The sequence below is a fragment of the Thermobia domestica genome, chromosome 14 (assembly GCF_964235325.1).
Source record: "Thermobia domestica chromosome 14, izTheDome1.hap1.1, whole genome shotgun sequence".
Classification (NCBI taxonomy): domain Eukaryota; kingdom Metazoa; phylum Arthropoda; class Insecta; order Zygentoma; family Lepismatidae; genus Thermobia; species Thermobia domestica.
Genome location: NC_137467.1, coordinates 153,242,336 through 153,260,857, shown reverse-complemented (window position 1 = coordinate 153,260,857; position 18,522 = coordinate 153,242,336). Strand labels below are relative to the sequence as shown.

Here is an 18,522-nt window from a genome sequence, read left to right as displayed (position 1 = left end):
AAGTACGTGGACGAACTTGGACGGGTGATAGTACATCTTTTTTTTTAAAAAAAAAAAAAAAGCAAAAAAGTCCTAGTGAGCATGGAGGAAATTCCGTCCTGTTTAGGAATGTCAGTGTGTTGAAAGCGTGGAAACATGAACTTCAGAGGCCAACAACTTACAAACAACACATCGTAGAGAGTGCGGTTAAAAACGTCACTTAGAAAGTCGTACCTACTCTATTGAAAAATGGGGGCCGCGGTGGCTCAGTGGTAGAGCGTTCACCTCTGGTGCTTGTGGTCCCGGGTTCGATCCCAGCCCCCGCCAAGTGAACTTTGTGGTGGACAAACACCGTGTGCGTGGGTTTCTTCGGGGTTCTCCCGTTTCCTCCCACTTTCTTCATTCCACCATTTCATTCATTACTCATCATCATCGTCTCCTTTAGCCTAACCGGCATAACCGTGGGACGTAAAACTCAAAGATTTCGTTTCATTTTTTTTTTCTATTGAAAAATGCATATTTGAAAACGCAGCTACTTGTGCGCACGGGATTAACAACATGACACTTCTTTCCTTTACAGCATGTCCGGGAATCCCTCCGTTCCTTTGGGGAATCCCGTGCTCATGCATAACTCTTAGTACCATTGTTTTATGGTAATATTTAGAGTACCTTGATGAAACGTTTGTCTTTAAAGTGTCAAATATGAATCGCAGTAAATTGTGTAATCTGCTGTAAATAAATAAATAAATAATAAACCATACTGTTTTCCGATTGGTATGAGGAGATACCATACTATTTTTCGATTGGTATGGTAAAATAGTATTTTTCCATACTATTTTAGCGTAAATTATTAATTATATGTAAACTTTGTTACTTTTAAGTGACTGAAGAGAGGTAATCTTACAATGATGTTTTAAAAGCTGGTCATTTGGGGGGGGGCAGGAAATCATTTGGGGGGCCTGGCCCCAATGGCTACACCCTTGAGAAAAAGACACAGAAAAGTAGAAAGGACGAAAGAAAGAACAAAAGGACGCAGTTCTTACATGGAATGAAATTTGACAAATACAGTGTAATTTCTGAACAAAGAGCATAAGAAAATGGAAAGTCAATGACATTCTTAGAAATTGTAAGAAGGATTCTTGTTATACGTGGAATGCGAAAAACTAACAAATTTATTTCGGGGGATGCTTGAGCCCGATAGCCTCCTAAATACGCCACTGAAGACAATTCTGCTCCCTTAATCCTTTACAGCATTGTTTTTCAACTTCATACATATTTTGAACATCGCTTTATATATATATATATATATATATATATATATATATATATATATATATATATATATATGGGAACGGTCTTACCCGTCTCCCCAATGTTGAAGACAGATTTGCGCCGATGTCTATTGGTATTAGTTATTCTAATCTTTTGATACTTGTATGCTAATTGTTGAATTTTTCATTTATTCAGTGATTGAGAAATTACAATACGATTCAAAACAATGTAAAATATGCTATAAAAATACATGACAAAACAGCAAAATAAATTCAAATTCATAAAATTTTCGAATTTTATAAGGACAGTAGATGCCTACCAGGGTGCAGGTTGAAAATCCTTGAGATCTTATTTACCAAGGATTCGGTTTCGGTTCATTTTAATGACAAAAAGCAATTTTTCAACATGATTTTCAGATGATTAAAACTGAAATTTCATAATTACTCATTCACATAATTATCTACATGGTTAAAATATTGATAGTTTCAGAACTACTCATGAAAATAATTTTACATGGCTAGAATATAACGTTTCAAAATTACTCATGAATCTACAAATCTGAGAACTGAAAATTTTGAAATTAACCATGTATCTATAATAGACCCTACATATTAAACTTTTCAAATATCCGTACATGATTTCAATACTACACATGAAGAAAATTACCTACACGATAAGAGTTTCGAAGCTTCGATTTTTACCTATGATAATTGAATTGGACATAAGTGAGCTTCGACTGAACCAACATTTGTATTTTTGTCTGTTTCTTTTTTCCTCCAGGGAACGGGGTCGGATCCAGGGGGGCGATCAGGGTGATCGCCCCCCCACAGAAGAGGAAACCTTATATATATATATATATATATATATATATATATATATATATATATATACAGAGCGTTCAAAAAATCTATACACCTGAATCGTGGCAAGTCAAAGTCGCATTCAAAGTCACATGAAATAAAATTTTATGCGAAGGTTTGCAACACTGCTATATTATCGCCTTGCGTGAAGTTCCTTTCTTAGATTCCAGTCGGCAAAGTGACATTGAAGTGATTGTTCCATCTAGTTAGCGGTCTCTGAAACAATGGTGTTAACTTTGGAACAACGAATATTCCTGGTTGAACATATGTTCCGTGAACAAGGTGAGTACAAACAGACAGTGAAAGATAAGTTTGCAGCTAGGTTTCCGGATACACCTGTTCCAAATCGTCACACTGTAAGGGCACTGATCGATAAATTTAGAGACATTGGAACAGTAATGGACTATGATCGAAGTGGTAGACCGTCAGTGCTCGATGAAGAAAAAATGCTACACATATTGGATGCAATGCAACGTAGCCCCCATAAACCATTATTCATCAGTTCATGGGAGAACTAACGGAAGACGAAATTCGTAATGCTTGGATACAACAAGATGGCGCTACAGCACATACAGCTCGCCAATCCATGAGATTACTGCAAGAGGTTTTTGGAGATCGAATAATTTCAAAGGGATTGTAACCACCTCGGTCTCCTGACTTGTCTCCTCCGGATTTTTACTTTTGCGGTTATGCAAAGAATTCTGTTTATAAAGGGAACCCCCACACGCTACAAGAACTCGAAACAGCTATTCGAGATTTTGCTCATAGCTCCACATGAACAACTTGTGAGAGTATTTGAGAACAAGAAGAAACGTGTGCAAGCATGTTTGGAGGCTCATGGGGGACATTTCCAACATCTGCTGTGAAAATGTGTGTGTATATGCTACGCCCTGTACATAGTGCTTTTATGCCATAAAATATAATAAATTTTGAGTAAAATAATTTTCTCGTTTCTTTGAATGTGTGACAATTCAGGTGTATAGAGACTTTTTATATATATAACCCATCCCAAAGTTTGGATCCCTTATAAGTAGCAGTATGACAACCCACCGCCCCCCCAGAAGTCGGTCCTGGATCCGCTCCTGCCAGGATAACTTTCCATAAAACACGTATATCCAATTTTAATGAAATTTGAGGTATAGAATTCCCCAACATGAGGACATACGACTCTTGTTTTGTGTTGAAATCCGTCAAGGATAGGCGAATAAAATAAATCCAATGTTGCAAGTTTGCACATATACATAATGTGATAAAATCATTTTCCAGCGTAACTTATGCGTTAAAAAATTAATAGATTTTAATTAATACGAAGTATTTCTTCTTAGGAGTTGCCGATCATCTCAGTTGTTTGGGGTTAAAATCAGTCAACGGTAGCACGTGTAAGTTTCCAGGTTGGAAGTTTCCTTCACCTAATTAAGATAATAAGGAAATACATTTCCTTGACAAATTTCGTGGAAACTACTCAGTTTTGATACAATAAAGCACACGTATATTTTCTTTCTCTCTCCTATTTCCACTGTTTAACGTTGAAATCGGTCAACGGCGAGAGGATAAATTTGACCCTACAATATCTCTCTCTCTCTCTCTCTCTCTCTTTATATATATACTATGTGATCAAAAGTATCCGGACACCCCAAAAACATACGTTTTTCATATTAGGTGCATTGTGCTGCCACCTACTGCCAGGTACTCATTATCAGCGACCTCAGTAGTCATTAGACATCGTAAGAAAGCAGAATGGGGCGCTCCGCCGGAATTCACGGACTTCGAACGTGGTCAGGTGATTGGGTGTCACTTGTCAGAAGTTTGTACGCGAGATTTCCACACTCCTAAACATCCCTAGGTCCACTGTGTCTGATGTGATAGTGAAGTGGAAACGTGAAGGGACACCTACAGCACGAAAACGTACAGGCCGACCTCCTCTGTTGACTAACAAGAGACCGCCGACAGTTGAAGAGGATCGTAAAGTGTAATAGACAGACATCTATCCAGACCATCACACAGGAATTCCAAACTGCATCAGTATCCACTCCAAGTACTATGACCAGTGTTGCCAACCAATTTTTCGAGAAATGAGGATTTTTTAAAATCTAAAATCCAGGGAAAATCCAGGAGACACAACTTACTATCTAAAAATGTTAATTAGTAAGATTATTTTTTTTACAAGGCAAACAGTGAACCCACCAATGATTATACTTACCAATAAAATGCTAATCCTCTTCATCTGCGTACATGTCAAATTTGACTCTGTTTGTGAGAGAGCGATCGACAGGAAATCCGTAGCATGAGGTGTTTGAAGTGAGCCTTTTTGTGTGTAATAATCCTTGCAAAGTTTGGGTATCTAGTCTGTTTCTTTGTTTTGACTTCATCAAATTTACGGTAGAAAACACTCTTTCTACAGCGGCACTTGAGTAAGGAAGGCAGAGCAGAGACATAATAAAATGTTGATAAATTAGGAAACATTAACTGGTTATCTGCATACTTTTTTTTTTTTTTTTTTTTTTTTTTTTTTTTTTTTTTTTTTTTTTACTGACAAGCATCCAAAAATCTTGAACAGAAACATCATTTTCAGTTTGCAAATCTGTGTTTCGCCATAACCACCACTCTGTGTCTACTTGTTGCAATTTATTTCGTTCTATTATATTAGGAAAGTGAGCTACGAGAGGAGCAATTGATTGTGCCAATTTGTTAATCACATTTGATGGACTAATCATCTCTAAATGTTTCATGAAGAGATCATGAAGAGGATATCTCTCCCGAATTTGATGTATTGCTTCAATAAAGGTTTCAAGATACCTGAGTTTAAAATCTCGCAGTCCATCATTTGGGAGATTTCTTGATGATATGGATAAGGAAACGTTCGCTCCAAAGTACATTTCATCTATAGATAAGAACTCCCGGGGGTTTCTGAAGTCTATATTTTCGATTGCCTGTCGACTGAAGGTATTTTGGTTTCATGTAACACTCCAAGATAGTCTTCATAGATGTGCATGCAATTGTTCGCAACTGATCAAGTTGTGGTTTCTCACTCTGCATTTGTTTGTTTAAGGTGTTGAAGATAGGCAAAACGAATTCAAGGAATTCAAGATAAAGTTTATTAAAGGGATCATTCAGCCTTTGAAGAATACTTTCAGCGGCTAGTAACTTATCCGAAACAACTGCATTAGTGAAGAAGAGCTTAAGTGTATCATATTGCTCCAGAAGACGAACAACCACTGTAAGTAAGGACAACCATCGTGTCTGACTAGGATGTAAAAGTTTATGAGGTTTTACTTGAACGAAAGTTTGAAATTCTTTGAATTCACTTATTCTTTTTGCGCTTGCATGAAAATAGTTAAATATATCTCGTGCTAAATCTTCAGGAGCACGTGGTAATTTTGCACACGCATAGGAAGCACAGACATGAAAAGAGTGACATATACACTTCATTACAAATAGATTTGGAACATCTTTCTTTAACAGCGTACTTACAGAGTTATTTTTCCCCATCAAAACGCTTGCTTCATCAGCAGCTAAACCGATTAAATTTTGCTTGTATGGTATGTTACATGAAGTAACAACATGTCTATACAAAGAATCAGCAGATCCCTCAGTGACTGGAATTAGATCAAAAAAAGCATAAATGATACCCCCTTCCTTGCTATTTACCCGAGTCACAATACATAAATGTTTTGTGCAACCTTTATCCGTTGATTCATCGATTAAGATGGAAAATTTCCGCTCGCGAAGTAATGTACACAAGCGTTCCTTACTCTCTACTCCAGTTACATTCTTTGCAATAGCGGTGGCCTTCGTTCGAGAACATTTAATATTCTTTGCAATATCCGAGTCCGGACACACCGATTTGATTAAAGCCGGCAAATGCTCCATCAGATTAAACGGAAGATCATGCTCTGCTAAAAATGCCACTAACCTCACCTCCCCGTCTTTCACGCGAGTGCCCAATTTCGTCGCTTTACCAATAACTTGAAATAAGGTTTTCTGTCCCTGCACCTGTTTCGCGTTTCGAATATGCTTTTTTTGTTTCAGCATGTCTTTCAACGTCAGTTTTACCACCCCAAGCAATTGATATGTGATATCACACGCCTTACAGTAAGCAAATGTCTTACCCTTACTGCTTTTCGCTAACCATCCTCGCAAATTTTCTGCAGACTCCCATTCTTCTTTATAACACTGTTCGTATTTCGTTTCTTTCCTAGTTCCTCCATGTTCACTCATTGTTTAGTAATTAAAATAAAACTGCACTAACACACACGTAACACCACTCAAATAATCAGTGACACAAGCATTGGTTGACTACTAACACCTTGATCTCTGCACCATCACAATGAAAACGAAACTAAGAACAGTTACGTAAGCAGTAGAAAGTGTGCATGTCATGCAAAAGCGGGAAAATCCCGTTTACTGATAGGCTCTAAAACTCTGAAACTTCTCCATAATTTTACAGGTCGGGAAAGTCCCTAAGTCTAGGTAACGATGAACTTACTACGTGTTCAGAACAAAAAACAAGAAAATTGTATTGATATTTCAAAAAAAAAAAAGTATTTCGAATTGCGTCTAGTAGAAGAAACAAAGCCTTTGACTGATGAGGGAAACCAGGAGAATTTTAATATTAAAAAAAAAAAAAATCAGTAGACCAGGAGATAGCTTGGAAAATCAGGAGACCTGGCAACACTGACTATGACAGGCGTGAGGTGAGAAAACTTGAATTTCATGGTCGAGCGGCTGCTCATAAGCCACACATCACGCAGGTAAATGCCAAACGACGCCTCGCTTAGTGTAAGGAGCGTTAACATTGGACGATTGAACAGTGGAAAAATGTTATGTGGAGTGACGAATCACGGTACACAATGTAGCGATCCGATGGCAGGGTGTGGGTATGGCGAATGCCCGGTGAACGTCATCTGTCAACGTGTGTAGTGCCAACAGTAAAATTCGGAGGTGGTGGTGTTATGGTGTGGTCGTGTTTTTCTTGGAGGGGGCTTTCACCCCTTGTTGTTTTGTGTGGCATTCTCACAGTGCAAGTCTACATTGATGTTTTAAGCATCTTCTTGCTTCCCACTGTTGAAGAGTAATTCGGGGATGGCGATTGCATTTTTCAACACGATCGAGTAGCTGTTCATACTGCACGGCCTGTGGCGGAGCGGTTACACAACCTTAAGATCCCTGTAATGGACTGGCCTGCACAGAGTCCTGGCTTGAATATTATAGAACACCTTTGAGATGGTTTGAAACGCCGACTTCGCGCCAGGCCTCACCGACCTACATCGATACCTCTCCTCAGTTCAGCACTCCGTGAAGAATTGACTGCCGTTCCTCAAGAAACCTTCCAGCACCTGATTGAAAGTATGCTTGCGAGAGTGGAAGCTGTCATCAAGGCTAACGGAGGGCCAACACCATGTTGAATTCCACCAGTACCGATGGAGGGCGCCACGAATTTGTAATCATTTTCAGCCAGGTGTCCGGATACTTTTGATCACATATATCCAGGGGAGTCCTGTTAATCGGAACTAATTGGGACCGAACCCTGTTCGAATTATTCGAAATAACAGTAAAATCGCTGTTGAAACGGATGAACGGGTCTATTGTGTTGTAATACATAGTGTGTAGTATTTTAAAACACGTTTTCTGACTACAGAATATGTACTGTACTGGGAACATGTTGGAAAAATTCGATACTTTTATTTTTCACAGTTTCAAATCTTTATGTTAGGGGTATTATTATCTTTGCGTAGTTCACTCTGTAGCGGTCGGCAGCTTGTCAGCTGTTGTCGCAGCGCAAACATTGTTTCCTCTGTTTTGAGCATTTGCGTATTACAGTCGAGAGCCAATTGTTATGCCGAGTAAGCGTAAACATATAACTCTTTTATCTTAAAGATAAGCTAGACTCCCTGAAGCGTTCAGATAACGGTGAAAATCCGACAATAAATGAAAGAATTATCCATAGTAAACTGAAATTATTCATACTTCTAAGAAAAGGTTAGACTATTTTTTAAATCCATTTATAGGCTATTTCTTAAACGATAAGTGAACGGTAATAAGAGTATAAGATCAGTAATTTTGGAGCCTGGGCGTCATCTTCGTTAACATTGGAAGGTTCTTCCAGCGCTTAGAGTGATTCCAGCCTTATAGTCGCCTTGAGGTACTAAGGGCTAAAAATCTACACGAATGCATTTTTTTATAACCAACTAAGACAAAACTGAAAGGTCGATTCGACTCAAAGGCCACGAGGACCTCTCTCCCCCATTGCTGAGTTTTGCAACATAGTATTTTATATTTTAATTGCTTTACTAGAAGGTATTGAGTGTAGATTTACTTTCGTATATTTATTATATTTAACAACGATTCTGGCAAAACAGATGAGAAACTATTTAGACCCCTATACAGTATGTAACTGACGCTGGCAACAGGCTGAGCGGGAAAGAGTCTATTTTCTTACTGAATGTGGAGTGCGCAGTGTTAAGTTTGCTATGTATGTGTTCTTGAAATTAAGTTAAATATGGAGAGGTTTATAAAATCTGGAAATTTTATTTCACATGGAAAAAGTGAGAAACAATTGAGGAGTACCTGCAGCGAAACTGATAAGGTGCATGTTGTTGCTGAGGAAAATATTCATTCGGACACTGTTGATAAGAAAGAAGCTAAGGAAGTTGCCAGCACCTCACAGTAAAACATTCATGTGAATGACTTTGTTTTCAGAGAAACTGGAGATGTTTTGGATCTACAAAACCACACATCTAGAGAAGAAATAACTGTCCGTCGCGAGTGCTTAAAACGCATAGTGGCGATTGTGATCCATTTGGTTCGACAGGGATTGGCTTTCCGAGGCAAAGATGAAGATAACAGTTTAAATAAAGAGAATTTCTTGCAAATATTCGAGTTGTTACGACGTTTTGACCCTTTTTAAAAGAATATGCAGCGCCAGGGAATACCACTTATTTATCCCCAGAAATTCAAAATGAACTTATCTTGTGCTGCGGTGAGGAAATCATCAATGTCATTGTAAGTGAACTGAATGACGCTGGGAAGTTCAGCGTTATAGCTGATGAAACACGAGATATTAGTGTTTCTGAACAACTTAGTGTTTGCGTGAGATACGTGACAAATTCTAAAACGGTAGAGCACTTTTTGAAATTTGAGGTAAATGCTGAATACATATCGAAACTTTGGGTCCTGTAGGTGTTAATAAGGACTCAAAAATATATTGGGCAAGCTTACGATGAGGCGAGCATTATGAAAGCCACATAGGTGGTGTGCAAAAGTTATTTCGGAAGTCTCATCACCTCGCACTGTATATCCATTGCTATGTGCACCAGTTAAATTTAATAATATTTAATAATTGTAAAAGTGTGTTCGTTCGAACAAGCAAATGCCTTTTTGATTTATTGCAGACTTTACATAATTATTTCTCTGTGTAAAAGCTTATAGACGATAAAGCAAGCTCAGACAGCGTTAGGTTTGGAGCAATCCAGTATACCTGGCCTTTCAGACAATCGTTGGGTTTCACATACCGGTATTTGTTCACTGAACTATGTGAAAAAGAATTATGGAGCTATAATCTCTGCATTAGAGGGTAAGGATGCTAAGAAGACTACTGAAGCTGATTGTATTGCGAACAAACTGAAATCATTCGCAACTGTTTCATGCTTGATGTTTTTAGCAAGATTTTGGGAATTATTAGTGGCCTGAATAATTTTATACAAGAAGATGATATTATTCTAGCAGACGCCCAGCTATCTATTGGTTCGGTTGTTGGAGCCATAAAAGAACTTAGAAGAAAATTCATTGGATCTCTACACTGAATCATTGGAGTTTGCCACACAAAATGGTGTAGAAAGTTTTAATCAACCAAAGTGCAGAAAAAAGCGAGATAATAGTATTATGAAAGGTTTTCTGGTTTCTGTTAGTATTCCGAAGAGATACAATATCGGGTAGTATTTCACTATTCAAGAGTTTCAGAATCCTAAGGTACTCACGAAACAATTTTTATAGAGGGAGTTCGGCAACGGACATATAATTTGAAGTACTCACCAACTACCTCTATAAAAACTGTTGCGGAAGTACCGGAGGATTCTGAAACTTGGATATTTGGATAGGGCACATATTAGTTTCTAAGTGAAGTCTTGACCCGACTAAGGTAGGTCCCATAGTTTCGGAGCTATGGACCTTTAATTTTTTTTTTTTTTTAATGTTTTCGGCTGCCTATAACTCCGAAAGGAAGCATTTGTGCACCCAGGTTGGTCTATACTTTTTGTCCTATCTTGGCGTCAGGAATCACCTTCCAAACGTTGTCGGTGTTGTTTTGAAACACCCTATATATATATATATATATATATATATATATATATATATATATATATATATATATATATATATATATAAGTTATTTCATTTGAAAATATGGTCCCCCCGAACTCAGAACTCTGGCTACGTCCCTGGTCATAACAGCGCATCGAAATTATACCAAAAAAGAGAGCAAGAGGAGCATTGAAACAGTTTGTATTTTATATATATAGGGATATTAAGATAAGTTGTCCGATTCTTTTAATTATTAAATATACATCTTATGGCATCCAGCAGTAAATTATTGTTTGCTGAAGTATAACAAATTTGGTCCTTTATTGAATAACAAACATTTACATCACATCAACACTTTGTCATTGATAAGTGAGTTTTGTTTCTTATTGTGAAATTATATTACACTCAAACTTCAGGGATCTTCCAATGTTCTAAACAAACAATAAGATTTATCAGTTTCACATTCAATAGACGGATAAAGGAAAGAAGCAACCCACTCTTCTGACACTGAATCTGTATCAAAAAGACAATGTCTCGATTTCATTTTCATTTGCTTTGAGTTGAGCGTCTCGTCCTTTAGCAGCTTAATTCCAAAATGAAATTTCGTGACTTTTTCTTTACCAAACCATAAAATTTCGACACATTTTAAAACTAATAACGGTATCTATATTCTTTAACACTTATCCAGGCTGATTCTTGGAGCGATAAAAACTTGGTGTCTTCTCACAGTTGAATAAACTAGTTAGATACGTAGGTGATTTCGGCGATGCGGTTTGCATCGCCATGGCCACTGCTCAATGATGCCAGCTGAAGGACAATCTCAAGAGCGACTTTAGGTGCAATTTATGTCGAATTTTCATCCACGCGATAGAAGCGTACTTTGCTTGAGATTTGGTAGCGTCCAAAGCCGAACATAGGTATTTTGGTGGTGAATGTTGACGTTTTATAGAACAAAATTTTCCAGCCTGTACAGAAAAAAAAAGCTAAATTTCGTGACTTTTTCTTGACTTTCATGACAGTTTTCTAATTTCGTGACTTTTTCGTGACCGATAGACGCCTGTTAACGTAAGATCAGAACCACATAAGCTCCCGCCAGGAATCAAACTCGGGCTCATGCGCCAAAGACGCGTACGCTATCTACACAGCCACGAAGGTGGTCTAATTTCTTGCCCTCCCTTACTGTTTTTGCTCTATGAAAATCCAATATTAATACCATGCAATATACACAAATTTCTACAACTTCCGGTTTCAATAAAAATTAAAGCCCAAAATGACTCAGTCTTGAGACGTCATAATCCATATCGAAACTACTACTCGTTCTCTTTTACCGTATTTAATCTGATATACTTTTGATTGGCTGTCTACCGGACGGATCAACATAGCCGTTCTATAACATTTTCGATGCTTATACACAGCATACATCGGAAGTTTATAAAATGACTAATAACGTGATATGGTTTCTCATTTTTTATCATTGTGCGAGGAAGGATCAGGAACTAAGGTTGCAAGGCCGATATTTCTGGAATTCCGTCTGTTAAAAAGAGTAATGAGAGGTGTGCGATAATTTTAATACATGGAGTTCGCAACTGTGCTGTTTCAGCCATTTGCCAACTACGCGCTTGTTTTGAAGGTAAACACAAACGGCGACTCGTTTGGAAAACTGGTCTCGCGAAGAAGTCTGCTCAGTTATTCGATTTCTGTTGGCGAAACATGTAACCACGGCTCATATTCACCGTGGCAGTTGGTACAGGTTTACGAAGAGACTGTAATGTCTCGGCAGCATGTAGTAGATTGGTGTCGAACGTTTGCGGTTGGTAGAGAAAACATCACCGACGAGGGGCGCAGTGGCCGACTCAGCACGGCATCAACGGATTTGAAGCATTTTCACTAGAACATCATCGACCACCCTGCCTACACACTGGACCTAGCTCCAAGCGACTTTCACCTGTTCCTCCACTTGAAGGAGCACCTAGGATGCCATCGCTTCGCTTCAGAGGAGGAGGTAAAACACTTCGTTACAATGTGGCTGAAGTCGCAAGGACAGGATTTTTTACCAGGAAAGAATCTTCAAACTCATTCCACGATGTGGACAAGTGCCTCAACCGACATGAAGTCTATGTTGAAAAATAACCTAATATATGTACTATCTGTTGGCTGTATGAAATAATATATCGTCGTCGGCAATTCAAAACCTGCTATGTGCATTTTGCAGGAGAAGCGAAAAACAGTATCCTGGTTAGGTTTTTCGCTTTATAAAAGTGATGTTATAAGTAATATTTGATGCTGCACGTAACTTGATACCTTCTCAAGTTACGTACAGCATCAAATATTACTTATAACATCACTTTTATAAAGCGAAAAATCTAACCAGGATACTGTTTTTCGCTTCTCCTGCAAAATGCACATAGCAGGTTTTGAATTGCCGACGACGATATACACGTTTCACTACAAGCTTTGTAACCTTACTTTCTGATCATCCCTCGTATGTTACGTTATTGCGTCATTTTATGGTGACATTAGGTGGATATGTTTCCAGTTTGGTAACTGCTGCTGTAAGAGAATATTCAGTAAAGAAATTTTGTCTTTTGACCATTTTCTCGACTTCGCTTTCGGTATCATCCTGGTACACCTTGACTGAACGCATATCAATAGATATATCTTCGTCAAGACTCATCCAGAATAAATCGAAGGAATTGCTGATATTTCCATGAATTTCTCTGGTTGATTCATCCTTGAAAAGCTACTATCAATGTTCTCCATGTTTTCCAATTTCGGTCTTTTGGATAAGCTAAGTTACTCAATTCCGTTGCATGAGAAAGGCGTGAAACACCAGGAAGTCAGAAAAAAAAAAAAAAGGTGAGGAAAGTGAGAATGCCAATCAAGACATGGAATACTTTTCTTCATAAAGTTATTAAGAAACAATCAACTTATTTATTTAAAAAAAAAAAAATCTTTATTGTTCCTTCATATAAATTTTTATACGAAACTAATATGCCATTAATATTTACATACATATGTACACATCTAAAGGAACATAAACTTATGCTGCAGTTGGTAAACATACAATAAAGAGTGAAAAATGAAACTTGTTCTGTTAATTGAAACGTGGATGTTTCAAACCGTTTGAAATTTAGGCACGAAATTATTTTAAAAAATAAAAAAAAATAAAAAACACCATTATTAGTTTACATCAACAATCAAATAAAAAATAACGTATTTTTCTGTCTTTCTTCCATTACACCACTCATTCACATTCAGTCAAACGTTCTCTTTCATTCTATAATACACAACTCGCAAGAGAACTCGTTTTCAACAACAACAGTCCTGGAGACAACTATTCGCGTCGTAAGTTATTCAACCGTGCTTCCAAATCGGCGTCTGCGTCGGACACTGGCGATGCAGCCACGGGAGTCTTCGCACCAGGAACTGAGAGAGAGCCTGCAGCTTGGGGTAAACCTGAAAGCTGGTCAGTCAATTGCAGTCCAAGCTCATCTAGTACTTGCGCTACAACTGCATCACTGGAATATTAAAATACATCAAGCAATCAATAAAAAGAAACATTGTTATTGATATTAATGCAGAAGGTATTAACGATAATGTAAAACATTAAATAATGGAATATACCATCTTCTATACTATAATAAAATACTAGCTGAATCTGCACTATTTACACAGCGCACTGTTCTAGTATGAGTGTGAATCTTCTTCTCACTCTATTTGTTCAAGTCCCTTTACGGACACAAGTAAAGGACAGGAAGACTCAAAGAGAGTGAACTGCTATAGCAGGGTGTCTACTAAAATTCCACACTGAAATTTCGTGACTTTTTCGTGATCTTTTCTTTACCAAATCATAAAATTTCCTAACATTTTCCAGAGCGAATTTGGGTGCGAATTAGGCCGAATTTTCATCCATGCAATACAAACGTACTTTACTTGCGATTTGTAGCCGACCATAAACATTTTTGGTGTTGAATTTTGATGTTTTATAGAACAAAATTTTCCAATCTGTACTTACATTTGCAGTTTAAAAAAAATCGTGACCCAAAAGCCAAATTTCGTGACTTTCATGACCGTTTTCTGATTTCGTGACTTTTTCGTGACATTCGTGACTTTCGTGACCGATAGACACCCTGTATAGACAAACATATAAATGTAGTATTTTAATATATATAGAATGTTGCAGTGAGTTTGTGGCAAACTTGGATAAGTGATAGGTGTACGTCTGATGAGGATCTTGGCTAGAAGATCGAAACGTCACGTGTAAATGTGTTTTTATATTAAATAAGTACAGTCTTGTTCAGCAGTGTGTTTATTTTTCACATTAAGTTCAATTTGGTAAATTTTACTCATTTGTGCGTAAAACCATACACTTCTTGCTAGATGCGCCAAACATCTAATTTCCTTATCGTATTCTAAGAATTTCAAACTCAAGTACCCTATTATTGCACCATTGCAAGCATCAAGGCGTGGAATCAGATGCACTTTCCAAAGAATAGTTTAAAGGTACAGGACGTTAACTGCAAACGACCATAAACTGCAGAGCAGACCTGTGGTTAGGGGCCAGCCATGGAAGTTAGCACCCCCTGCGGATACTTTCAATGTACAATGAAACTTTTAACTGTTTCTTTAGATAAATATATATTAAAAAATTAAAAGCGTGGCATATACCTATTTAAAGTAGTGTTGTTTAGTGTTGTTCAATGTGAATGAAGCTATACAGTGTTAGTGGCAATGTGTATATTTTTCTTGTGCAGTGTAAAGAATTAAATTAGTACTTAAATTGTGTCTATTTACAGTGATAAACCAGTGGAAAATCAAGTATAATTCATTTAATAAAAGTGAAATTACATAAATATAGGAGAGAAACCAAAACAAACATGTGGAAGACCAAATATAGGGAGAACCTGAAGAAAGACGACGACCAGTAAAATAAATAAATAAATAAAATATTAAACAGAAAATAATAAATAAAAGCAATAACTTAAATAAGTAAAGCAAATACATAAATAAAAACTAATTAAAAATAACTAAAATAACTAAACCTATCCTAACGATATATACAACTACATGAACTGATATAAAATAAAGGGGTACTTCTGGTTGACGTGGAAAGTTGAAATTTAGCATGATTGTGGTTTCCGGGACTAACCAACAGAAAAATTGCCTAAAGTGAATACAGTATTTTTAATTTTTAGAGGGTCTAAAGGGTGGATGAAGAAATTTTCCATGTTATTTAAATGGGCGGTTTTTTTTTTTTTTAACCTATAATCTCAATTTTAGATACTTGGAATTGAAATAAAAACTTGAAATTCCGTACGTCTATACGTTTTAGTTAGTGTTACCTAAGTAAATCACTAAAAATAAAAATTTAAAAATATAAAGAGGTTTTATGGGGACCTGAAAAATCTTCCCCATGTTACGGGACATCTTTTACACCCCAAAATTATTGGACACTTCCTGTAGGACTACAATGATTAAATATGACATGATTGTAGGTTTTCGAGACTAACCGACAGGAAAATTGCCAAAATGAATATTTTTAATTTTTAGGGGGTCTAAAGGGACAATGAAGAAATTCTCCATGTTATTTAAATGGGACGTCTTTCGGACCTATAATCTCATATTTTAGGTACTTGGAATTAGAATTAAAAACTTGAAATCCGGTATGCTAGTACGTTTTTGTTAGCGTTACCTAAGTAAATCACCAAAAATAAAAATTTCCAACTGTAAAGTGGTTTTATGGGGAACTGAAAAATCTTTCTCATGTTATTTATATAGGACCCCAAAATGTTTAGGCACTTCCAGCACGATTAGAATGATGAAATCTGGGATGATTGTAGCCTTCTAGGACTAACCTACAGGAAAATTGCCAAAACTGAATATTTTTAGTTTTTAAGGCGTCTAATGGGGAGATAAAGAAATTCCGATGTTATTTAAATGGGCGTTTTCTTGGAATACAATATCTTATCTTTAGATAGTTGAAATACGGAAAGAAACTTGAAATTCGACGGTGTGAGGCCATAGGCGGAACAAACGCGAGGTCTGGAGCTCGCTAGCCAAAGGCTATTAATATATAAAAGTCTACAACTATATAACTGGATAAATAAAACGAAATCATCAGCAATAACAAAACCATAAGTAACATAATAAATAGATAGGGACATTTACTAAAAATAGAAAAGTAGCAGTGAAATTTGATATCCAAGTTGAATATTTTTAAATTATCAAATTTCACTGTTAGTTTTCTTGGCTTGTATGTTAACTTACATGTGTTTCCGTGATAATTCTAATTTACAACATACGGATAGCAGTCTCCTAGATTTTCCTAAATAACTATAATGATGATTCTAAATCTTCCAAATAAGTGCAAATAACGATCAAACGTTCACAATTGACTTGTTAAAAACATGCTGGCCCTAATTGATATATCACGTGACTACCTTTCCATTTCAAAAAATATCACAGATTTCAAGATGGCGGCGGATGTTCGTGATATACTCTGCCCATTCTTCTTTTCCCAATATGTGAAACTAACACCGTTTGCATTGTCTACCTTTCACCATTTTCACGATTCAACAGTTTATTTGATGTATTTCAATAACATAACACAGTCTTTCTCCCACCAACTTTTACCCCCTTCCCCTGTTTCTTATGGCACTCAGCCGCTATAACTTTGCACATATACATATTTTCACATCCTCTATCAGGCGCACTATGTCTCATCCCGCGACTCGATTCATCCATTTGGACCCTTTACTTGTAAGGTTATTTTGAATACATACAAACAAGTAAATATATATCATACTACTAATTTGGCCTATCTCTGATTATCTATAAAAAACAAATCTAACTTTTATATATATAAATGAAAGGAGCAAACAACCGGATTTTTTTTACACACCAGATGCTCTGTAGGTTCGAATTCAGTAACTTACAACGAGTAAATAAGTAAAGGACTGGATCGGGACTTGAAGTGGACGGTTGGCGTAGTAGTTAACGCATCGGCACGAATGCCGGAGATCCGGGTTCGAGTCTCGGTTCAATCACTCACTTTTAAGTTATTGAATTCGCATCTACAGAAGATATGGTATTCTAAAAAGTTGGCTGTTTCCCCCTTTCATTAACATAAATGAAATTACAATTGTCAAAAGGTGTTTTCATATACGGACACTGGATTGTCTAAACATAGCAGGAGTCTGTGGTACAAACCACGTGGTCTGAGCGGAGAGTACCGACTGCGAGAGTCAAAGAATGTGTGGTTCTGCGAAGTGGATTGTGTGGCAAAGGTTAGCGCATCGGCACGGTATGCCGGAGATACCGGATTCGAGTACCGGTTCAGTCATTCACTTTTTCACTCTTTGTAAGTTATTAAACCTAACTTATTTTCTTCTTCTGTCGTATCTACGTTTTCTATTTAATTTGTTCTTCTTCCAAAATTTGAAGTTTTAACAACTTTCGCTGCTCCTCAAGTTTGTTTATTTCTAAGGATAATTATCTATTTATGCCTTTTTCTCTTCCTTTAGTATCCATATTGATCATTTGAGGTGTTTTTCATATCTTCTGTAAGCGGCTGTAATACTTGAAAACATCGCTTGAATAAGAGTAACCCGGAATACGCTCATGAAATCTGACCATCTTCCCTGAGTATTCTGTGAAACAGCAATTTCCCTGACTAGTGTGAACCTTGTATTTTGAGACAAAGACCAGTGGTTATCAGTTAGGAGGTGAGGTGGTCGGCTTAAGAGAGTTCAAATATGTCGCTCTTATGAAGATGAAATTTCGTTCCAGTAAAAACAGGACATAAGGAGGAATGTTCGGTGAAAAGAGGTGGTTTAGAGAGGTTTCACTGTATATACTGACCTTTCTTCTTCATCATCCTCATCACCCATTGCGTCATCAATAGCATCATTCATCATTTCTTCCTTCATATCCATTATTTCAGACTGCTTTTCGAACTCCTGGAGGATTTTTTGGATCTGAGGTAAGTTCAATTGCCTGGAAATAGAAAAGAGGAAAACAACATTAAGACACCAAAATTAATCATAGATTTACATAACTCTGAAATAATAAGTTCGAGTTTGCAACTGACACATATTGCAATTCCAATGAAGAA

The 18,522-nt window shown here is 37.0% G+C and overlaps 1 protein-coding gene across 5 annotated transcripts in view; it reads right to left on the bottom strand.

The window, feature by feature from the left end:
- Window positions 1-13,336: 13,336 nt before the first annotated feature.
- The window catches only part of Vps2 (vacuolar protein sorting 2), a 32,821-nt gene continuing 27,635 nt past the window's right edge, over window positions 13,337-18,522 (bottom strand). For all 5 annotated transcript variants that reach the window (XM_081739064.1, XM_081739062.1, XM_081739063.1 and 2 more), the window contains 2 exons: window positions 18,270-18,404; window positions 13,337-13,927 (listed from right to left, as the gene is read on the bottom strand). In XM_081739064.1, the coding sequence (XP_081595190.1) occupies window positions 13,744-13,927; window positions 18,270-18,404 (319 nt within the window). In that variant the 3' untranslated portion in view covers window positions 13,337-13,743. The remainder of the gene's footprint in view (window positions 13,928-18,269; window positions 18,405-18,522) is intronic.